The sequence below is a fragment of the Acanthopagrus latus genome, chromosome 2, assembly GCF_904848185.1.
Source record: "Acanthopagrus latus isolate v.2019 chromosome 2, fAcaLat1.1, whole genome shotgun sequence".
NCBI lineage: Eukaryota > Metazoa > Chordata > Actinopteri > Spariformes > Sparidae > Acanthopagrus > Acanthopagrus latus.
The window spans coordinates 18,680,151-18,704,305 of NC_051040.1; the positions used below are offsets into that span (position 1 = coordinate 18,680,151).

The 24,155-nt window shown below is 45.1% G+C and overlaps 1 protein-coding gene across 3 annotated transcripts in view; it reads right to left on the reverse strand.

Annotated features, from left to right (window-relative positions):
- Positions 1 to 24,155, reverse strand: part of hip1 (huntingtin interacting protein 1) — a 48,579-nt gene that overhangs the window by 14,648 nt on the left and 9,776 nt on the right. For 2 of the 3 annotated variants that reach the window (XM_037124282.1, XM_037124293.1), the window contains exons 2-11: positions 11,296 to 11,359; positions 9,729 to 9,871; positions 9,562 to 9,618; positions 7,734 to 7,814; positions 5,815 to 5,891; positions 3,526 to 3,587; positions 2,370 to 2,510; positions 1,042 to 1,099; positions 833 to 908; positions 390 to 533 (exon numbers count right to left, since the gene is read on the reverse strand). In XM_037124282.1, the coding sequence (XP_036980177.1) occupies positions 390 to 533; positions 833 to 908; positions 1,042 to 1,099; positions 2,370 to 2,510; positions 3,526 to 3,587; positions 5,815 to 5,891; positions 7,734 to 7,814; positions 9,562 to 9,618; positions 9,729 to 9,871; positions 11,296 to 11,359 (903 nt within the window). Of the gene's footprint in view, positions 1 to 389; positions 534 to 832; positions 909 to 1,041; positions 1,100 to 2,369; positions 2,511 to 3,525; positions 3,588 to 5,814; positions 5,892 to 7,733; positions 7,815 to 9,561; positions 9,619 to 9,728; positions 9,872 to 11,295; positions 11,360 to 23,525; positions 23,692 to 24,155 lie in introns of those variants that run through there. The other variant, XM_037124302.1, reaches the window with a different exon arrangement.

Below are 24,155 nucleotides of genomic sequence, written 5' to 3' on the forward strand. Positions count from 1 at the left end.
AGGTGTTCTGCAGCTGGATTGTGGCTCCAAAATGCTATTAATCACCTCATCATCTCCCAAGCTTACAAGATGTCAAATATATTCCTTTTTGGCTAAATTTGGCTTCATTCAATCTAATCAACACTGTGACATAACAGCATGAATATACACCAGATGTTTGGGGGGAGAATCTAAAAAATATATAGCTCCAGCAGGGGACTTTGTTAATGTCTGCACTGCTGGCAGGTCGTTTCCATTTTTATCTCCTTCACTTTGCATCTGCTCCCTCTCTGCAAACGCCCACAGACACAACATTCATCTCCCATTTTCTTACTGCTGATTGCAGCACGTGAGCAGGAGAGTCGACCCATCTGCAAAACATTCAGTTGTACTCGTCTCTCTTTAGTTACCGGCAGCGCGGGGACGTCTGTGTCCACCAGGTCTTCCGTCTCCACCACGTGCTCCGACTCCGGGGACGACGACTCGGCGGGGATCACGACCACGGGGCTGATGTGCTCCGACAGAGCCGACGCGCGCAGGAAGTTGGGAGGGTTCTGCAAGGAGTGTGATCGTCGGATTGTTTTGTTAGCTTTGTTAGCAGGGCTTTTTGCATAATATATGGAAGGGTGTGAATAATGCAGGTAGAAGCGGCACGATAAGTCTTCCACACAGGTCGTAAGGTTAAAAAGTCACTTGAATATTGTAATTCATTTCACTGAACAAACGAGTGAAACTACGATAATGTGCAGGGCAGGAAATAAAAGACCTGTGATAAAATTTAAGACGTGAATGATGAGAAAACAATCAGCTGGTGTTTTAGGTGTGTTGAAGTCTCAGCGAGGGGCGACCTCACCTCAGGCAACTGTGGGATCTGAATCAGCCTCTTGAAATACTGCAAGTTACTGGAGCGATAGAACAAACTCTTTAGCCTGAGACGGAGAGGACGAGAGGAAAGGAAAACCAGTGAATCAGGAGTTGGACATTATAAATGAATTCATCATGGCGCTCAGTCAGTGAGCGCAGAGAGAATGTGACCGTCTGTGCTTTCTGTCTGTGTCGTACTTCTTAAACTGTTCCTGGAAGCGATCTCTGTGGCCCTGGAGAGTGTCTGCTGGAAGGCCTGCGAGGACACACACACACACACACACACACACACACACACACACACACACACACACACACGAGAAAGGCAAATCACGTCAGAGCTCAGACACCAGAAGTATTCAGGTATTCTGTATATAACGCGACATCCGAGTGCAGGATGGGAATGTCTCGAGCATGAATTTATCAGCGTCTACTTTTTGGGAGACTGAGAAAAGGCTTTTAGAGACTGAACTGGCACGCATTTTTGAGTTTATCGAGAGGAGATCTGACGGGTTTCAGGGGGCCAAGAGTCTGCACATTAATTTAACTCAGAGAGGAGCGTCTGTCATCTGTGAGCCTGCTGATGTTTCAGACAGAAACAGTCCACAACTTTCTCCAGATATGATATCATTATATAATCACATTTTGCCGTTTAAATCAACTGAAACATACTTCAGCTAATGTATGGGGGCAATTAATACTCCCTTTAACCTTTTATTGCTTGTACTTATCTGTAACTTCACAGTACTGTATTTCTAGACCTTTATTGGATTTTTAACCTACACAGTATTTTGCTTTCTTCTTTGTAGCTTTAACTTCTAGAAAGCCTCCTGTGGATAGCTGTTGCAAACCAGCCTCTTGCTTTGAACATTTAGTGCTGTGCATAAAATAAACCAAATAACCATCATCATGTCTCGCCAATTTAGTCATGATTCAATTGGCGTAGTTTGGGTTATTTAAACTCCAGTCCCTCTTTATTTCTGTCACAGTCAAGCGCAGCATCACCAACAACCCTTGTAACATTTTAATGTTAAATGCTTCAGCTCTTGTCATAAAACTACTGAACGGAGCTGCAGCAATTAGCTGATTACATTTTGATTATGTTTTAGTGGCTACTATTCTGATCATCCGATAATCGCTCCTGTATTATTCTAAGCAAACAGGGCAAATGCTCCAAAAACGGAGTGGAACAGGCTGCCTTATCCAGACACTTAAAAAACAAGTAACTATGATTCACACTTGTCATTCATTTTATTTTAGAGTTTTAACAATAAAGCTCTGTGCCCTGTGCAGTATGTGAATTATTATTGTTAATAACGGCAGCATTTCCCTTTAACTTGAAGGTAAAACATGTATATCACCAACACTGTATACGCTCAAGGTTTTCCAATCCCAACAACAATAATAAACACAAATGCCCAATGTTTGAATCGTGATCAAAACCATCGAACGCCCTTCACTGTGTGTTATTTCCACTGAGCCTGCAGTTGTGTGGTTTGACCAACAGAGGTGTGTGTGTCACTCACAGGAGTGCAGCTTGAACAGCAGCTTGACGGTGTAGTCGTACAGGTGGCTGCTGTCGAGGATGACCTGGATGAGGGGGGCCAGCCGGCACTGACCTGCCGCCGTCACCGACACCGACCGAGACATGTCTAAGGAGCTGAACACTGTGAGGGAGAGGGAGACAGACACACATACCTGATCAATACACGAAATCATAAGATCACTGTTCCCACAGAGCCATCAGGTATCATTACAAACGCTGTCTCACGTGCACACGTCAGCGAATGTTAATGCAATCAGGCTCATCCCTCGTGAATTTTTCATGAGGCCATCAAGTCGTGCGGCTGCCAAATTATCTAAAATGGGTGAAAGCAACACGCAGCCGGCTCTCGCTTTTTGAAAGAAAAAAAAAAGGGGGGGGGGGCAGGGGAAAAAAAGGTGAAGCAGAGAGGGAGCAGCAACCTGAACACTGACAGGATTGTCCAACTCCGTCTCTGCCTCCATCATTACGCCGCTGCTTTCATTTCCCTGCCACCCTGCTCACACCAAACCCCAAAGCCGGGCCCCGAGAGCCTGTGTGCACTGCAGGGGTGTGGTTTCCTGCACAGCTAGAAACACACACACCCAGAGCCACACACACACACACACACACACACGGACACCTCAGGCCTGGCCTCCACACCCCTCGATGACGTGATGCTTTTAAAATACACCAGACCAGAGGCGGAAGCAGATTTGGGTGACTCTAATGAAACATTTTGTCCTCAACACTAATGGGGTTTCTCGAGAAAGAGGAGAAGGAGGAGGAGATAACATTATCATCACACACAGAAACAAGACCGCAATTTCCTCCTCTTCATTCATGAAGGACAGCGTAAAGACTTTCCAGCATTTTTCTCCTGAGCTCCTGGTCACATCCCCTCCGTCTATTTTTAGCCCCGTCCGTACTTTAAGGGCCTGGGATGACTCACCCAGACAACAAACGGGCTCCGGCGCGGCATGTAACCGCTAACAGTGATGTGGTGGGCGAGGTGGAGCTCTCATGACGCCGCAGATATAGAATTCTGTCAGTCAGAGAGCATCTTCCCGTCTGTCTTTCACTGGGATGTGTGTTTAAGTGCGTGTGTGCTCAGATAAGCTCAGCTGGTAGGACAGCAGTGTACAGTCGGAGTGACTTACCACCCAGAAAGAGGTTGAGCTCGCACTCCAGGTAGTCAAACATCTCCACCGTCAACTGGAAGCTGCAGACAGAGAGAGAGGTGATTTTAACGAACACACATTCAGGTCTGTTTAATATTGAATCACTGGAGTATTAGCATGTTCAGACTGTCAGCCTAAATCTGTTTTTGGCACATCCAGACTGAGTCTGCACAGCAAAAAAAAACAAAAAACAAAAAACACATGAAATGTGATATTTTACAAATTGGATCCAAACCACATTTGGAGATGGTTCGAAATGTGATTCAAATCAGACTTCTACAAATGTGTCTCAGTCCAGACGCTCCTGAAGCTCTTATCAGATTTCAAAATGTCTTTTCTGTCACTTGACATCAAATCCAGAGAGATGGAAGTACATCAAAACGGCTCCGAGCAGGGCGGAGAGGGAGACAACGCGGAACGACAGTCCATCGAAATAAACTGTCTGCTCTGCGGCTGGACGGCGGGATTGTTTGCAGAGTGAGGTGATGGATCAATATTTCTCAGGATTTAGAGTTGGAAAGCCACGTTGTCGGCGTACGTAGCAACCATAGCCTACGCTGTTGCCACGGCAACCAATGACGATGCATTAGTGACGCCTGGGCACAAAAATCAGACCTACTCACTTACAAATTATAGTGGGGATGCTCCGTCTTTCAGATCTGATTTGGGTAAACAAATCTGATTTGCCTGCAGACTGAACATGGCCCCGGAGACGACTCTCACATTGATGTCATTTGTCTCTCTCTAATTTTCATCTAAACTTATTGGTCAAATGTTTCTTCATAGATTGTTGTGCTTACTAGCTCTGCCAAGGAGGTTATGCTTTCACCTGTGTTCGTTTGTTGGTCCAGAATAGACCCATTACGAGGCGAGACTGCGGAATGTGGAGGAGTCCACAGACTGCAACGTCTGGGACGGGGTATATAGGTGGAGGGGGTCTGCCAGGTACTGAGGGGCATGGGCATGGAGGGACTTGTATGGCCGAAGGCTGGAAATGTACTTCAGATCGTAGAAAGCGGACTTAGTGACAGATTTTATGTGAGCCAAAACAGTAAGGTAGAGTCTAGGATCACACCCAGAAGAAAAGTCGAACAGAAGCCAGAAGATAAACAGGGAAAATAACTCAACATTCCAGACGGAGAAGCGGCGAACAAACAACACCAGCGTCTTCTCACATGCTCTCGTTTTAGTTTTTAATACGTGTTTTTCTAACCCGTCCTGTACGTGTCTGAGCTCCTGAAAGCTGTCCAGCTCTCCCTTTGATGAAATTAAAGAGTTGGAAGTGGTGCCAATCCCACACTGATGCCTAAACCTCCTGTACTCTCTCTCTCCTCTCTCACATGATAGCTACAGACTCAACCCTCCTGCTTGGTCGAGAGTTCCAAAAAATGATGTGTGGTTTTTCTGTTTTCTGGATGATGTTCTTGCCAGTCGCCTGATCTCCCCGTTGCAGATTAGTGTCTTCCTGTTTTCTCTTGAGTCAACACCATTACCTCATTTACAAAACACTAGATCACTTCCTTTCCGCGTTCTGATCGGCTGAGTCACGGTCAAAGCTGAGGGGTGGGGGGGGGGGGGTGGAATACCCAAAACAATGCACACCTGTAACTGGAGAGTACCAACCTGGGAAATGATCTGACACTAAATGATCTTCCCCCAAATGTTGGCTTATTTCTGTGAACCGCTGATATTTCTAACTCTTCAGGCTTCATATGGCTTTACATAACTTCTAATGAGCGGCTTGCTAGAGGATATTAGCTTGTTTTAAAGTGGGGACGAGACAAAAAAAGGGTCAGGAACCACTGGTAGAGTAGTTAAGTAGCTCCAAATGAAAAGTGCTTGAAGGGAGACTTCAAAACAATAAATTAACTTGTTTTTTACTTCACCTTTGTCTAGGATTTGTTATCTCATGGCACTGGAAAGGATAAAGAATGAAATGTAATTATGACGATTATGATGAAATGGATTACAATCAAAAACTACATTCCACATTTGAATGTTCAAACTCATTGTTTCAGTCACTGACGAACTCCTCTTGATTGTGATCACGATGAATGAGCTCTTGCGGCTTATTCATGCGCATGAATCATGATTAAAGCGTCTAATGTAGTAATTTAATTTCACACTTTGGCCAGCACAGTTGGAGAAATGACACTGGGACTAATTAATATCTGGATCCTGGGGACTGGCCAGCACAGCGGTGTTGCTCAACAATATCCCACATTAACAAGGATGGCAAGAGGCGAGGCAGCGGCACGACGCACTCACAAGTTGTTAACGTCGTTCTCTCCCGCCTCGTCAAGCTGCCTGTTCGACATCTGCAGGTTGCCGGGAAAACGAGGGTTCTGGAGGAGGAGAAGAAGAAAAAGAAGAAGTAGAAGACAGCATGAGGACGTCTTTAAACTGAGATCCTGACGTCCGTCTGAGACGAACACAAAGGCTGGAATCTGATGGCACAACCATTAACATCCTGATAAAACCGGACAATTACAGGTACAGCTCTATACTTTAAGTTTCACAACTTTTACTGAGGGGATCTCTATATTATCATAAGTGTGCAAGCTGTTATGGTGAGAATCTTACGCACACATTCAGCAGATACATAGCGTAATTCATCTGGAGACTTGTCTCTGGCCATCCGTTATTCATGCTCTTTTAGCTCTGTATTTGGTCTCCTCCAACTCCTCCAAAGGAAAACATCTGGCTCTTTAGCTGCTAAAAGCTCCACTATGTTCACCGGCTAGTCCCTTACCCCGTCTGTTTGCTGTTTGACACTCCTGTATCAAACTTTTTTTTAAACGCTGGTACTAAAATCATTCAATCAGACTTCATATGTATAGAATCAAAACAATGAGGATTCGGGGCATAAAACTAAAACAGTGATCTGAAAGATGCTAGAATGCCCCTGAGACCTGACGCCTTTCACAGAAACACAGTGATGCAATCCGACTGTTAGCTGTTTGAAGCTGAACAGGCAGTGTACAGTTGGTTTTTAGAGCACTTATTTTCTGGCTAAAACAGCTGATGAAAGCACATGAAAGCGACTCTGATGAGAACGGTAAGAGTCGACCCAAAAACAATAAAGCTTTGCATAGGTGAGGGGAAGATAGGGTGCTGCAGCTTCATCCTTTCACACACACGTTATCGTGTGATCCACTGCCAGCACTAAACACACTGAGTAGAGCAGCCGTATGTATAGCATGTGGACCCTCTTCACTGCTGGGGGCCAGTAATCTTATGTGATAGAGCCCACTGAATCTTTCAGGTAAAAGGATGTAGACATGTTTGGACTCTGCTCCTCCACATTCTTAGATGTTTTTGTCTCACTAGTTGAAGGCAATCGGAACAAAACTGCGACTCAAATTTACATAATTTACATGAAACTAAAGCAATAAAATCTTCTGAATCTGTTCTTGTTTCTGCTGCCAAGAAGTTTGAAAAAAGGGTATGAAGTTTAATTCCCTCTCACCCAACATCCCTCATTCTGATCACATAACTCTATAATAAAGTAAGGAACCATATTTATTCTAAAACATGCATGTACACAGCAGAGAGTGATTTTTTTTTAAGTAAGCAAAAATCATCCGGGCAGAGATTGCTTTACCTCAGCAGCTCTTTTTAGGTTAAAAGTTAATATCAGTCTGTTTGCTTGAGTTGACTGTTGATTAATTGACCTTTATCTTCGAACGTGTGAGGGGAGAGAATTTGCTTTTCCTCTTCTGTGAGCTCAGCAGTTCTTTTAATTAGTGTGCACGGCCTTCACATCGACTTTCATGTTGACGTATAAGCAACAAATCGAGCAAATACGGGGTGACAGAGAGGTCAGGTAAAAACTTGATTAATGGTTTCATCTGCCAAAGTGTCACATTACTCCTTTTGATTCTCGAGTTCCATCCTGGCACACTGCCCTCTCCCGTGGGTGAGAAATTAACCTTCAGCAGAGCAGCGACTAACCACATCTTCCTGTGATAGCATCAACATCGCTTTCACTGTCCCTGTGCCGCTCTGCTGTCTCATAAAACAGGCTGCATTACAGATTCTTCAGAGGCCATTAGTGTAAAAGCCAGAATTTTCTATGAAGTCAGACCCCCGCAGAGACACACTCGCACCAAAAGCAGAGCCCGAGACAAAGATAATGAGTGACGAGGGAGACTGGTGCTGGGTTTTTATAGGCCAGGCCGACTCACTTTGATGTGAAACTCCATTTTGGTGATGAGCAGTTTGAGGTAGATGCTGCACAGCTTCCCATAGCCTTCACTCAGGTGACCCTGACGGGGGAAAGGGAGACACGGGGAGGGAAAAAAAGAGACATGATCAAAGGTAGAAACTAATCTTTCTCCCCTCCTGGAAGGGTTTTTATGGCTCAAGAACAGTGAGGAAGCAAATCATGAAAAGAGCGAGCACAAGGTCTTTACAGCAAAACACCATAAACTGGCTGGTTTACGCAGCAGGTTCAGCTCAGTTCACTCTGCTCCTAAAGTGTGGACAAAGTTGAATAGAGTGGCTATTCTGCCAATTGCTTCTCACTTCCTTTTCCACCGAGCTAGAGTGTGCGGGTGGCGATGACACAACAGGAAAAGGGAGGCCACAACCCCTGTCACACGGGCCAAACTTCCTGTATCCTCCTGCACCGTGACATCAGCAAAAAACTGACTAATGAAGTCAGACAAAGAGTAAATCCAGGGAATACAGAGCGGAGCCGCCTCTCCACCCGAGGATATGTTTCCTAACACACATAACTGAAGAGTGACTGCACTTACACAATAAACCTCATGAATTTCATCAAGGGAGGGGCGGGCAGGGGGGTTTGTGTCGATGCTGTGAAGACACTCGTGCTCACTTCCATCAATGCAAGAACGAGCTCTGACAATCACACTTGGCTCGCTTTTCATGTGTTTGTCCATCACAGGCCGCAGCGTCTGTCACTCAGGCAGCAGCAGAGAGACGGCCGGCAAGAAAACAAACATGCGATTGGATGACGACAACGAGGAGACCGTTGGTGGCTGTGCGCTAATTCTAATAAACAAAGCACACGCCTCTGTAATTACAATTCTTATTATCTGTCAAAGGGTAAATAAACAAAGACTTCTGCTGCGTGGCCAAAATCCCCTCATAATGTCAAAAATGGAGGTGGATCATTTTCACAGGTCTGGAAATGTCATGGAAAGTACGTGGTAATTACCAAGTCACCTACTGAAAACCACCCCAATATTACTTAATAATAACATTGTGCTATTTCAGTTAATAAAGGGTTGGTCATTTCTGTCACACATTTCCTGGAATGTTCCAACTAGCTTTTAGCTTAACTTTTGCATGTCTGATGACAATGTTCCATTTAGGGAAATTGTTCCAAAGTTTTACGGATCTGCTGAAATGAAAAAAACCAAAAAACAAAACTATTTTAATCAACTGACGTGCAGAAATTTAGCAGAAACTAGTAAGAAGTTTCCAGGAAATGTACTAAAGAAATGATCAGCTATTCATTAACTGCTAATTTCAAAAGAGCTGACAATTATTTTTCAATAAATTCTAAAAGTCCAATATGTAAGAGTTGGCCACCTCTTGAATTCATACGCCAAACAAAAAGGAGCAGCTCACAGACGGCGGCGCAGCGTCTTTCCTCAGCACCCGGCACGGCATTAAATGAGTTTTAATTTTAGGACTTATCCCAGCCAGATGAGCTGGAATGTGACCTGATGGCAGGCATTAAGAATAACTGTGACAATGGAAATAGCCTGATGGTCTCGTTATGTGGGTCATTCAGAGATATCAGGATTAAATTGAGATCGTTTCATAACCAGTTCAAAACTTCTTAACGGCACGTTTTCAGAGTAATCTATCAGGTTGGGAAAATCCTTCTCTGCTTCCTCTGTTGTTCAAGTTGCTCGGGCCATGATTAATCTTTGAATGTTCAAAATGCAGAGCCACCAGCAGAGCGCCGTTGCATAAGATCATACTCTTGTGACCGCATGCTGCGATACAACCACATTAATAGAACAATCTCTGTGTCCTCACCCACATCCTGCTCATATCAGTTAGATCAGCCTTGTTCCTCATGGAGTCCTTTATCACCTGCAGGGACGGCGGCAGAGACAGAGAGGAGGAGGGGGAGGAGGAGTTAGAGGTCACGTGTGTTTTCATGATATTTCTGTGTCACAGGACGCCGTGTCTTTCTTACGTACGTTCGGATGGCCGTCTCGCAGCAGCTTGTGGAAGACGTGGCAGAACTTCCAGCAGAGCACCGCGTTGCTGGAGAGAGGAAGCCGGTTGACCGCCGCCCAGAAAGTGTGGGCGCCCTTCTCATGATGGGTCCCCAAGATGCAGGGTGACAGGGACAGTCAAGGATCGCTCGGTTTAAATGCAGGACAACAGTCTGGCTCGTGACCAGTGATACATTGCATCATCTCTTTGCAGCGATGTGTCTCATCTATACTTAAGAATCATCCTTTACTTGTTTATCAGAATCTTTACCAGTATAAATACAGGAAACCCACATTTCAAGGATCACTCTAAACCAATTTTTTCCCCACATGTTCAAGAGGTTGTTGTCTTGCTTGGTGCAAGAAGACACTGATAGACAACAGTTTTCTAACAACACTGATGGCTCAGGCTGAGCTTTTGGTATTCAAAATAAAAGATCAGAACAATTTATCGGGCGCCTCACTCTCCTGTATTTTTCTTATCCTCTTCCAGCAGTCAGCAGCAAGTGTCACGGATCATTTGCTTCAGGAGAACCTTCATTTTCAGTCTGGCTCAATTAAAGTCCCAATTTTACATTTGATTTGGCTGAGAATGGATGAATTTATCTGAATTTTTTAAAGGCGGCAGTCAAACTTTAGTGTTTTTTTTTGTTTTGATTTAATTTTTTTTTTACTGTGAACTCAAACAGAACCTCTGAAAGTTTACTTATATAAGTACTTGGAAGTTTTAGACTTCCAAATGATTTTTTTGACAACATCTGACGATACATTACATACATACAGCCATTACAATATTCTGTGAGGCATTTTCAGTGAAGAACAGGTTAATCCCATGTCTTATTAACTGACCCCGTCAAGTAAATAGAAAGGTTAATAATTCATAACAGAGGACATTGAAGCAACTAAACGTACTGCCTGTCGGCCCAGAGGAAGAAACTACATGGATGTCCTTGACGAATCAGTGCTGCAGAACGTGATCGTGTAATCACATTTACTACGGAGCCCCTGAATGCCAAAACAAACAAACAAAAAAACCCCGAAAAGCTGAGAGGCTCTTCTTCACAGGAGTTTTTAAAGCAGATGGGTAGGATTAGTGTTTCCAAAATCATTAAACATTTTAGAACAATAGCTATTTTTAGCCGCCAGATGCGGTCGAGGTCTTTGAAGGTTAAGCAGCATGTTTATTTTTCTAATATCCAAAAGGATCAGATCGGCCCCCAGATCTCTTCCCCGAAACACTAAAAACTACCAAGCCCTGGAAGTTTCACTGCTGTGTTGTACTTTTTTGTGCGTTAGACGACAGACTCTACAGAACAACAGGACTCCTCTCTGTCTATGTCTCGTTGTGTTCGGTTTCACACACGACTGAATTAGCTCTGCAGCAGGGCCACATGTAGACGATGTGGCTACACACAAGTTTGTTGTTTCCATCCTGCACTAACATAACCCTCCTACAGCCACGGAGGAATGGCCACACACACATACATGGAAATCAGGATAAACACACTTCTTCCTCTCTCTCACACACACACACGGACAATGAGGATATTCCTGGCATGCTTCTCTTTGACAGCGACCTCCTGTGTGTTGATGGCCTTATTGATGCTGACAGCCTGTGAAGAGAAGGGAAGGAAGGGCAGAGGAGAGAGAGAGAGACGGAGAGAAGGAGAACACAAATCAGCCCACAGACTTTTATTCACAGAAAAGTAATAAAATAAAAACCTTCAAGTCGTGTCAAGTACTTGGCACCCGTCCACCTTTCAGAAAGTTGCCTTTCCCTTTCCTAACCACCTGGGGAACGGGAGGCAGCGCAGATTTTTAGTGCAGCGTGATTGACCCATTTTCTGCAGAGTTGGTATTCAAGGCAGCAGCTGAGAGGCCTGAGCGCCTGTCTGCTTTTCAGGAGCGCTACAGAGGCGAACACCTGTCTCATCAGGAGACACATATGCATGCAAAGTGTCCGTTGTTTCTCCCCTCATGCTCTCTAAAAGGAAACCACTTCCATCCGGCTGATTTGTGGGATTTGAGAATCATAAAACGTGAAGAAAAGAAGAGAAACAATCATGTATAGAGTCTTTAAGACACGTTTAGCATTGGGACTGTAAGCAGGCAGATTAAACAAGATGGCACCAACTATGACTGACGTGTGGACGATCAGGGGAGAAGCTGTCTGTGCTGTAAAATCTACAGAGGAATGTTGGCCGAGCCGAATCTGAACCCCCTCCAACTTCAGCTCAAATTAAACTATCATCTAACTCGTCTCACAGAAACTCTGGAAGACGTGTCACCACTTTTCAGTTTTATATGTGCTTCCTGACAACAAACGGTTTAAAGATTCATATCAACCTGCTCAGTCTGACTGCAGTCAGGACTACTGCAAAGCTGCTCCGGTAGAAGTGTTGGATATTAACACCGGAAGGAAGTCTGACAAAGTAAAAAACAGCAATGAATATAAGTGTTTCTTACTTGAAATAAGTACAAATGAAAACAATCTGTCAATGTAATGTATTTTTTGATTGGATACTAGACAGACCAATTCAGCTGAGGATGATGTGAATGCAATTACTTTACAGTCCTGGTCATGATATAACGTTTGTTATCCTCTGGGGATCATGAATATCTTCAAATTCAATAGTAATCCATCCAATAATCGTCAAGACATTTTACCAAAAAACACAACTGACGATCTCATGCGAGCACCGGAGTAAAAGTCAGTGGGATTCATTCTCTGGGGAGCATGAATGTTTGTACAAAACATTACAGCAGTCCAGCCAATAGCTGCTGAGGTATCTCAGACTGGGTACATAGCTAAACACCCAGTATTTGTCCTTGTGAAATACTTCTTCTTTATGTCCCATCAAGGTTATGTTAGGCAGCAGCAGGAAAGCTGCATGATGAAATAAATGTGAAAACAAGCCGACAAAATGTTCCTGCTTTATGTTCCAGGCCCATGTTGTTTGAGAGCTTAAGCCATTTCAGATGGTTTTCAAAACAAGGTGTTCTGGAGCAGCATCTGGCGGCACGTATCATGTTGCACGCGAGCGGAATATTCAACCAAGAGAGAGCTGTACATCTGCACCCGCTCAACCCAAAACCCCGGGTCTGAAAGTTCACAGAATAGAGCCAAACGTGCATTCTGTCACTTTGCATGGTATCGTGAACCGAGAGCACGGTGGCCGAGGTCAACAGAGGACGGGTGAGGCCCGTTTCATAATCTCACTTCCCACAGATGTCCTGAGTGTGCTCCTCCTCTTCCAGTATGTGAGCTGACAGGACTGGAAGTTCAACACGGGAAATCATTGGAGGGGGAGTGGGATGGGTAGGAAGGAAGGAAGGAAGGAAGGAAGCAGGAGTGAAGGAGAGGAGAGGAGAGGAGGGGAAACTTGGGAGCACCAGTCACTATCACTGTCACTAAACCCAACACGCTGCTGAAACGATTACTACACATCTGTGACCTTCTGCTCCCAGGTGTCGCAGCCTGTTTTGAATCTAATCAGAGGATGTTTTATTCAGAATCATAATCCCTTCAAAACACACAGCTTGTTGGCATTAGAGAAAAACAATCTGGTTCAAATTCAGCTCCCGTCCAAACAACAGCAGACAATAGGCTGCGTCATCCACACACAACAACCGTGTCATCGGCAGCTCTGGCAGGCTGGCAAACACGAGTTTTGTGTTCACAAAAATCTAATTTACGAGCGAGATCCAGATCAAGTCACAGGAGTGCAGCTCGCTGAGGTGAAGTGTGGACAGGAGAAGGAGGAAGAGCAGGAATGTGGAGCTGGCCGCTGTTTCAACATCCCTGGGCTTTAAATTCCAACCCCGTCTGCGCTCGGCTCGTAATCCTGCCGCTGAGGAGGAGACACCGCAGCGCGTCGTATGGAAGGCTTCCGCTCCTGTCATGAAACACGCTCAGCCGCGATTAAACACGAGCACTGGTGCTACAAGATCAACACCTGTCCTGTTGCATCAGCAGCCACAACCTGAGCCAAGACCCTGGCTGTGTGTGTGTGTGTGTGTGTGTGTGTGTGTGTGCGTACTGTAAAGGTCAAACACAGCAGGGCTAACTCTGCCCTGTCCGGGCCGTGCAGAAGAAAATAAGACCCCAGTCAAATCTGTGTAAGGGTTGACTTACAGAGTGTTACTTTCTTATCTTCGTAGCTGGTGAAAACACGGGAAACAACAACTTCATATCATCATCAGTGACACCACACATGTTCTGTATGACAGCTTTAACTGCAGGAGCATTATCAGAGACACTGTACGGACGGTCGATGTTCCTTTGCGGTGCTGACCGCTGCCATTAACTACACTGTTTTTCAACACTTCAGCATTTATTTTATGGGTGTGAATGGATTCGTTTGTGTTTGCAAACCTGTTGGCCTCATGTTGCCCCTTGAGGATACAATAAAGTACGTTGAAATAAATTTAACCTAATTAAAGGGAAATTTTGCCACGTTTTGCATGGCTTTGCAACACTGTTGATAGTAAAATCACCTTTTTTCAGCCAATAAAGCGTACTGAACATCTACTATTGAACATAACAAAGATGTCTTTTTAAGGTCTGTTTGTCTGCTTTCAACTTAATTATGTGTTATTGGGCATTGAGATGTTGTGGAATTAAAGAATAACTTCATCATACAGACTGAGCCACCACAGTTAACATTTAACACTGTGTTGGTTCATTTGGTTATGCCAAGTCTGTTTACGGTCAGCACTTGTTGCCATAAATTCCAAGAACTGCATATTTTACAGCTGGTTCTTGTTTAGTTTTATTCTCACTGTCATAAAGTTAAGATCTATTACAATAATGTCCCTGTAGGGAAATTAGTTTTTAAGTCCGTCCTGCAACATCAAATCATACAGACATGCTTGTGTGCTGAAAGAAAAGACATCAACATCCCAACAACGCATAGCTTCTATATCTCGGTTTGCACACACACATCCATGCACTTCGAACAATTGCACAACCCCCATGTCAACATCTCTTCCAAGGACAGAAAAGAAAGATGCCAGGAGAAAAAAAGGATGACATAAACTGTCTAAAACTGCAGCACAGGACAGGAGCCCCTGTCGCAGCAGTGACGCGCCACCGGAACCGGTATAAATACCGGCTGATGGCGTAGAGACCGACATTAAGCACGGTGCATTTGATCAGCTTTGTCGACATCGGTCCAAAAACTACTCAATTCCAGAATTCTCAAGATGTGTGAATACAAAATGCTAGCTTCACTTCCACCATTAGCACATGAAGCTAGCAATGTAGCAATGTATTCTTTAACAAAATAAACACTTAACACTAAAAACCCCTGAACACAACTCTTTATCAGATTATCTTAAACACAACATTTTGTTAAGGCATCTGCCTTGCATTAGCAAAAAGGGAAGTGGCTTTTGTGTCATTTCCTGTCACTGCCCTGGTACATAATCTGTGAAAACAACAAATGACATTATCTTGTGTGACAATCGGTTCAAGGGCCACGCAGTAACGATGTCAAGAGACTTCAGCGACACTGTTTCTATTTTTACCGACGTTAATGTGAGGTTACATAGATTATATTAAGGGAAATTTCATCAGTTTGATTTCTCCCCCCCCCCCCAACATTGTGTCCTTTCAACTCATTTTGCATCCTTTTCTCTCTTCGTCACTCACACACCAAAATCAAAGGATTGATTAAAAACTCCCAGTGCAACTGGTTCCCACATGAGGATGACCCAATTAGCCCACAGTGAGACTTTGTACTTTGTGTTTGGGTTTGAATGAGAGGGCCAGCTGCCGGGGACTCCTGGCATTGGCTGCTGGCATCGATGCATCAATGGCCTATTAGCACCTCGCAGTGCGGCCACGGAGACCAGCTGACACGGAGTGGCGATGAGACATTAAATAAGAGGTGAGAAGCAAGTGAATTATGACGATGAAGAGCAAAGATCAACTGCGAGGGAGTTCGATCGGTCAATGTGGGCAGGAACCCACGTCACTGCGTCCTCGGGGGGGGTCGAACTCAGCTACTTCCTTCCAGTTCTCCCACTGCGCACAACAGTAATAACAAGGATTCAATCAATTACGCCGAACACGAACCTCCTTTTTGCATCTTGGTATCTACTTCCCCCTCCACAGCTCCACTCTCAAACAAAGTGTTATTGACACAGTGTTGGAAGCATGTTAAGTTAAGCCTGGCAAGCTCCAATCAGCTCCTTCTGTAGAAAGCAGGGCATTGATATGCTGATCGTAGCCTGGCTGTGTCCACGGAGGGGTCAGCGCACTGAGCCCACAGAGGGGAAGCATCTTCTGCCTGCTAAATGCGACAGCCCTCACCCGTCCACTCACTTCCCCACCCCTCTGCCTCGCTGCTGAGCGACTCGCGAGAGCACGTGACTGATGCATGCCTCGGCATTTGGACTTCCACGTTAGTCCCAGAGATATGTCATCGCTCCTACGGCGGTGGAGAAAAAGCAGCGCTCTCGGTTATTTTGGTCCCCGCCGTGGCACACGTTATGTCAGCATTAAAGATGAGACGAGCCCTCAGCCATCAGTATTCGATCATGAGAAAATAGCCGTGGAAAACCCAAATGGGAAGCAGAAGAGTAAATATGGAAACATTTGTTCTCACAAGATTTGAATTCTCATGGTCGACAGGGAGGCGGAGGAGGTGTCCTTGTGTGACCCCGATGATTTAGTATGGGAGTGGAGATATTAATCTCAGCTACAGTGCTATGATTATGTGACCTCAGTCATTTAGGTGGAGGAGGAGGAGGACACAGAGCCGGGACGATAGACTAGCGTTTTTTTGGAGGTTCACATATTTATCAAATCATTGTTTCCTACTGCACAGTCAGGCCCAATGCAAGTATTCAATCATAAAGTCAAGTGAAATGTATGATGGATTTGACTTTATCAGCGTCTCCTCCCCTCGATTTATCTCCAGTTTTTGTGATCTGCTGTACCTGTGGGGCTTTAGCCAACCAAAAAGATCATCAATCAATAAGATGACTGACAAAAATTTTAAAGGCAACTATCTTGATTAATCATTTAGTCATTACCAGACATTCACTGGTTGTCTACGGTCATTTTTTCTGAGGATCTCGCCATGGGCACTGCAAAAAAAAATGTGACAGACACCATTTTCCCAGCAAATGTATTTCAGATTTTCACTCCTGTCCTGTGAGCTACAGCTAGACAACAATAAACCTGCTACTGAGATTCAGACTCCTTGCAGAAAAAGGCAAGATGCAGGAACATCCTCCAAAGTCTCTGTGAGGGTTTAGAATCCATGATATAATCCAGCCCACGGAGGAAATGGTCTCTAAAACTTGACTTCTGACACAGACTAAATGATTTTTAATCTTTTGAGAGGATAATGCTCGGATTAACGGATAATGGAAATAAACGGTATCAGATGTAGGCCAGCAAGAAACTAAATTATTCAACAAAAATCGATGATGAAACGACATTACATGCATCATGTACAACACTCAAACACAGCAGAACTTGCCATCTATATTATAAGTGTACCCACTGGTCCATTTGCATCATTCTAAGCCTGGAGATTTCTTTCTGTAAAGCACTTTCCTCATGAAAACCTAATGACTGCGAGCTCAGTTCTATAGGTAAATACTTACATTGGACAGTAGTGCGCAGAGTCTTTCATTCTTGATATTTGATGTTTTCTTCCATCTTGAAGCTCAGTGGCAAAATGCTGAGTGCACTGACCTTATCAAGCACATCTTCCCGATCAAAATGACTTGTTGCCTTTGAAATCTCACAAAACCCAACTGGACATGCGAAGCATACTTCAAAGTCGTATCTGACGCCATCTGTCAATAAATAATTCCCCATCCAACTTTTCCCTTGCCAAGAGAGCACATGAGCACATTTTTCTGGAGATGTTGGTGTAAATGATTGGTGAGGGAGGGTGCAAACGCTGCTGCACAGCAAACAGCGAGTGGACGCACCGAGGAATGAAAACAGGAAACATGCACGGCTGTCTGTGAATGCAGCGGCTCCGTAACGCCGAGGTGCAGCGGTGGAGGCATGGTCATTGTGGCTGACGCACTGGGGGTGGAGGTAGCGGTGGTGGTGTTGGGGAGGGAGGCGGGGGGTTTACAGGCACTCAGTCAGGCTTCCTGCCTTGGCACACCCTGCACTGCCCATTTCCTGCCTGCTGAAAAATGCCCAGCTCCATTCCCCCTCGGCTAAAAACCTTTGCTCGGTCAACCCAGACAGAGCCTGGGACGGTCAGCCAGGCCGAACGACTCATTCCTTTGGCCCTCTCATATTTCCTGCCTTCCAGGACTCTTCCAGGTGACTTGAAAGGAAAGCTCCAGCCCATAACAACACGGACTGTTCTGATCAGGGAACACATTTCGGACTTTCCAAAGTTATTTGGCAGCTCTAGCAACAAGATGACACAGCTTAAAACATATACCACAGATTATCCACTCAAAAGCAGCATGTACGTTAAACTGTGCCAGGAAGTTGATCTTTAGACTGTTATGGATGTTTTAAACAAAGTTTCCATTAAAACTGTGTTGTCTTCTCCAAATAAGTTACTATAATAATAATAATAATAATAATAATAATAATAATAATAATAATAATAAATAATAGGGGTCACACAGGGGTCACTGATGTCATGTCAATCCCTAATTTACAGACAGTTCCTTTCTTATTTGCAGATATAAATCAATATTAACCTTCATTTAGAGTCTCTTTTATCTCCGTTTTTTGTATCCACCAACTCCTATCTGTATCTTTAGCTGCTAAATGCTCACTGTGTTAACCGGCTAGTCTTTAACTGTGTCTGTCTGCTGTTTGGTTCCGAGCAGGTGGTATATGACGGGAGTTCATCAGAGCCCTTTCACTGCTTTGAAGCAATGCTGGTAAGGTGAGGATGTGAGGAGTCACCAAAACAGTGAGCTGATGGAGGCTAAAATGCTCCACAGCGCTCAGGATGAAACGCAGGGCTCAGTGATAACACTTCCGCTTCACTTACATGGAATTTGATCCAATTGTTGATATGAAAATAAAGATTATTTCAGCTTTATAAACAAACACTGATGCTAACTGCTGCTAACACACTGCTAGCTGCCGTCAGCTGGTTAGTTCAGTTTACCATGCAGCTAGCAGGCGTATCAGCTGAAGACTGGGAGCTCGGACCACCAGGGGACTGTTGTTGTAGTTGTTGTTTACTATCAGATATCACCTCTGGAGGTACAAAATGACTCAGGGCTAGCTGGTTAGCACACTAACCTCAATAAATATCCATGTAGCACAGTACATAAACGTCTCTGACGTAACATCAACACTGTCAGCCTCTTTCTTTATATTCTGTTTATCATTTTAATGTTGTCTCATTTGGTTCCAAGTTGTTTACTCCAATGAGACACACAAACATATAAGTAGCATCGGTTGAGAAATACACAAACTGCTTATTTTTGTGTCAACGTATCTGCTGCTTACATGACACAAAAATAACCCATCTGGCATTTAGTATCATGGTATCTTGTGTACTTTTATGGTAAGAGGCTAAAGAAGGTTTGACCAACTTGAAACATGCGTCAGTTTCCTTGAAAATAATACAACTCCCCTCACGGTTCAACAAACACGGCCAAAAATAAACACTTGAAACTGAAAGTGAGCCTCACCACAGTCTGTCTCACATGCACACACACATCCTCCCTTGACCATGAAATGGCAATTTATTTATTTTTTACAAACACATAAAAAAAAAAAAAATAAAAAAAAATAAAATCAGATAATAACTGGAAAATGCGTTTTGGTCCCAAACATTTTTCCAAAAGTAACCCCACCCGACTCTAAAGGTCACTCCTCTGAACAGAGCCCTCTGTGTTGCTTGTTTAAGGGCCGTTTTTACTTGTTGCAACTGACATGAACATCCGCTCCCATACAGAAGTCACTCCACACCTCTTGAAAAAGGAGCCCGGCTGGCACTGACGAGAGGAAGGTGGTGGAAAAGATGGACTTTTTTAGAGCGGCTATTTTTCCTGTGCACACAGGGACAGACACAGCTGTGCGAGTTAGGAGCTGGCAGAAGGCATGTTGCACGGGCCTCACCGGACGGAACGGAGGCAGCCGGCGTATTGATCTGCACCGCCGTCAACACAGTGAGCATCATCGGCATTGCAATTAATAATGCTGCTCGTAAGCGAAGGTGAGGTGGCCCGCAGGTTTCACTGGCTGTACAGTAAGGCTTGTTTTCCACAGAAGACATCGAGCGTCTTCTATCCCATTAACAACATCATAGCTGATGCAGATAAGCCCAGTGGGATGCCGCCGTCTCTTAAGAGCCCATTAAAGAGCATGAAAACATAGAGCTCGAGGATATTTGGAGCGTGTGACCTCAGAGCACCAGGCTTCTGTTCCTGAGGGCAGAGGTGCAGGGCAGCAGCTGGTCAAAGACTCACACACACATATGCCGGAGGCAGGGCTCCAGCGTAATTAAACTCTCAGGCCGACACCCCCGTGGCAGGTTTATGAGCCTCTCCTAATAGGACGGCTTTCTGCAGCCTCGTGTGAAGGAGCCTCGGCTCTAAAGCTCGACTTCCTCCAGGACCGGTGATGTCACAGCGACGCGTTATAAAAGGAACATCTGTGCAGCTCAGCGACGCTCGCTCGGCCCACTTGCTCATTACTCCCCGACGATGAACACGGGTGAACATCACAGAGTTTGTCTGTCTGTCTGTGTGTGTGTGTGTGTGGGTGTGTTTTCCTGATGGACTTGATGATGGCATATGTAGCGATCTGACACCAATTAAACCGTGCCGCAACAGTAAAACTCTGTTGTCGTCGGTTTTCTTCTGCACGCCACAGACTGTTTGACTGGCAACTGCCAGCTCAGGAAAGCTTCTGCTGTGCATCATTAGAAACTTTACTGAAGTTATGTGGAGGCAAAAGTAAAGTTTGTCGTTCGGAGATGAGACAGTTCACTCCTCCATAAATACATGTCATTTGAAATAGAGGCAGTTTATGGCGCCTGAGAAATAACTTCCCTGTTTCACTGAGCCATTTTGACAAAAAAGACTCAACTACAAGTGCACAGTATCTTCAAAATATAATAACTTCTTCTGATATCATCCTGTTTTTGATTACAAATTAATGTCACCCATAATAATGCATTTCTGTTTCTAACATGTATTTAAATGATCTATTACCCTGCTTATTATTTTCTCCATGGATTGTTTGGTTTACAAAACAGCAGAACACACTGTTTTCCCAAAGTCCGAGGCGATGTCTTCAGATTGCTCATTTCATACGTCCAACAGCCCAACATTTAAAAGGCTAAAGATGCAAAACAATGAATTGCCGAGTAAAAATAGCGGTGTAACGGCAGCGAATGAAGTAACACTTCCTCTTTGCGTGTTGTAATCCAAACTTCTCTGTTCTTTGTTTTGGCAGCCGGGCCGGACATGTGTGCCTGTTGGTGAATGTGAGCTACGAGCTGCTCAGGACCTCCAACTTTTTTTCCTCTCCTTGATGCAAGAGTGACTTGATGGGCACGTAACGTTACAAGTCTCTTTTCATTAGCGTCTGCTTAGAGGAACCACGAAAGCAAACTAGCTGTTGGCTATGTTATCAATCTGCAAGTCGCTGAATGTTGCACATAGCACCTTTCAATGATGTTCACTTTATCATCATCGGAGACCCGGGGGTGTTTATGTTCATACTGATGGAGCCCTCTGTCCTTACGCTGCGTTCATTTCCTCCATATTTGTGCATGGATGGTTTGAGTGAAACAAACACAGGACTTTAGCCTTTCACTGTTCATGTCCAGTGTGCAACATAAAGTACGTTTGTAAGTCAAGTGAAAGTAATGAAGTGATTTTAAACCAAACCACAATGTTTTCCTGGACCTAACCAAGTAGTTCCAAGTGCCTAAATCTGACCAAACTGCGAGGCTACAATGAAGGTCTGGTTCGCCTGACGCTGGTGTCACTGTAGCAGTCAGTTAATACTCAACCATCTTGATGTTAATACTCTTCAGCATCAGTATAAAAATGAAAGATGGCGTCTCTGTGACATTGTGGTCTACAGGTCCATCACAGGCAATCGCCACGTCCTAAAACTCTGTTTTGGCTGGCGACCTCTGTTAACTGCATGTCATCTCCCCTCTTTCCCGACGTTTCAGAGACAACTGACAACTGGAAACACTGTTGAGTTTTGTAAGGAATCAGGTCCAGTATGTGCAACAGGTACAACGCACCTGGGTCCTCTACTTGGTAAACTACCCAAACGAGGCTACTGCAGGGAGATGAAAATCATCAGCATCCGCTTCGATGTCACCGAACAGGACGGCTTGTCTGATATTTTGAGAACATTTCTACTTCACGCGAGTAGAAACACATAAATCAAATTCCTCAAATCTCTAGAATCCGGCGACAAACTATTCGCCTCGACCATGCATCACCAGCGTCTGTGCAGTGTGGGAATGTGGAATTGTTTTCATACCAGCGTGTCTCGCTTTGTGCCAAACAGCTGAAACACAGAGGCAGAGGGGGAACCGAGGAGAACAGCCCTCGAGGAAGTTCTGTCACATCCACGACGCCGACCAGTTTCCCCGTTACATGAAGTCTCACATAACCAGTTAGGTGAATGGAGAGCTGCCGGAGGAGAATTTCCATCACTACACCTACACCGTGTCTGCGCTGCGTGCCCCGGCTGACTTCGTGTGGGCAGCTGAGATTTATTTCAGCAATCGCTCTGAGAGCTAGTTTCCTGTTTGGATCGGGTGCCTCTTCGTGCATTTGCTACTATCAACCGCGCGCCTCTTCTTTCACCGTTCCTCAAAGTCGCTCCCCTTCAACACAAACTCCGAGGATCACCGGGCAAAGAAGACTCTGGGTGTCTTTTCATCGCCCACCCTCCCCCACGCCTACACAAGGGCTTTTAAGAAAAAGTACAGCCATCCGTCCATGTTGGCAGCGAGCGGCCGGTTTTGTTGCTCGGGCTTACGTGCACCTGCCGCCAGGAGCCTCGGACGCATCGTTCACACCGCACAGAAACCAAACCCCCCCCAAAAAAAAAAACCAAACGGACGCTGCGTAATAAAATCCACACGCTCGCTTCGCTTTAAATTCACACCTAGTGTCGCTTTAACACACAAAGACACACTGTTCCTCCCTGTCTTTAAAAAAAAAAAGGGGGGGGTTCGTCTCCGGCGTCAGACATCAACACAAGCTGCAATTGACATTCAGGACACATTTTGGGCTGCGCTTTTGCAGAACTTGCTCCACCGACCTGCAGCTGGAGACAGACAGAGAGAAAGGGAGACGGACGCACATCTCTCATATCATCATGTCTTGTGTCCCCAAAATTTATGCTGTTAAAGCTGAAAAAAAAACCCAAAACTCTCATGTGTCCTCATTACACAGAGAAACCTGTGATCTGAGTTGATTATCATGTGGATTTAGACTGTTGAGAGCCTGCACTCAAGTCTGCTCAGACCCTCACAGCCTTCTCTTCATCTTCATCTTCATCTTCTTCATCTCCACAACAACAACAACAACAACAACAACCAAACTCAAAACTTCCCACATCCTCGTTTGGATCAAAGATAAAAAAACCCCAAAACAAAACAAAATAAAACCGACCAAGACAACAACAAAACAAGTCCCTGCCTGCCTGTATTGGCGCTAACAGCCCCGCGAGTGTGCGCGCAGCAGCACTCCTTGGATCGGGACACACACACGCACACACACACACACCAAACACGCCAAAAACCACCATGTGTGAATAAAAGAAAAACAGAAACCTCCACTTACAATTTTGCTGAGATCCATGATCGTCCTCCCCTGTGTGAGTGAGTGAGAGAGAGAGAGAGTGTGAGGATCCCTCGGAGGGGACGAAGGAGAGGAAGAAGGAGAAAGAGGAGGAGGAGGAGGAGGAGGAGTAGGTCCGCTGGCTTTATCCTAACGCGGAGTAATTAGTAACGGGGAAGCGATTGAGGCAACAAATGCATTTGGGAGGAGAAGGAGGTGGGGGGAGGTGGAGCGGGCACTCAGCTCAACATGTGTCCCGATTTGGTATTAGAATGCTCCCCTATCCTTCCTCCTTTCCCTTCCTCCCTTCCTTCCTTCCGCGTCCCCTTCTCCTTGTTTTTTCTCCGCCAGCCCTACGTGCTCCCTTTAACGGCGTGGACTTCCAGCATCCGACCCGCTGCCTGGGAGGACAAACCCGGAGGACAAACCCGGAGCAGCGCCGCTGATAAAACACCCGCCTCACATCCACGCCGCCGCCTCGCAGCCACAGTGAAGCGGAGCTGTGCGCGCCAGCCCACAGAGCGGCCGAGGGAGCAGGACAGGAGGCTACCTTTATTTTGCAAATCGCCCGCTCTCTTGACAGACAATAGTAGCATGGAGCCCGCAGAGTGGGATGGCTCAAACCCCCCTGGT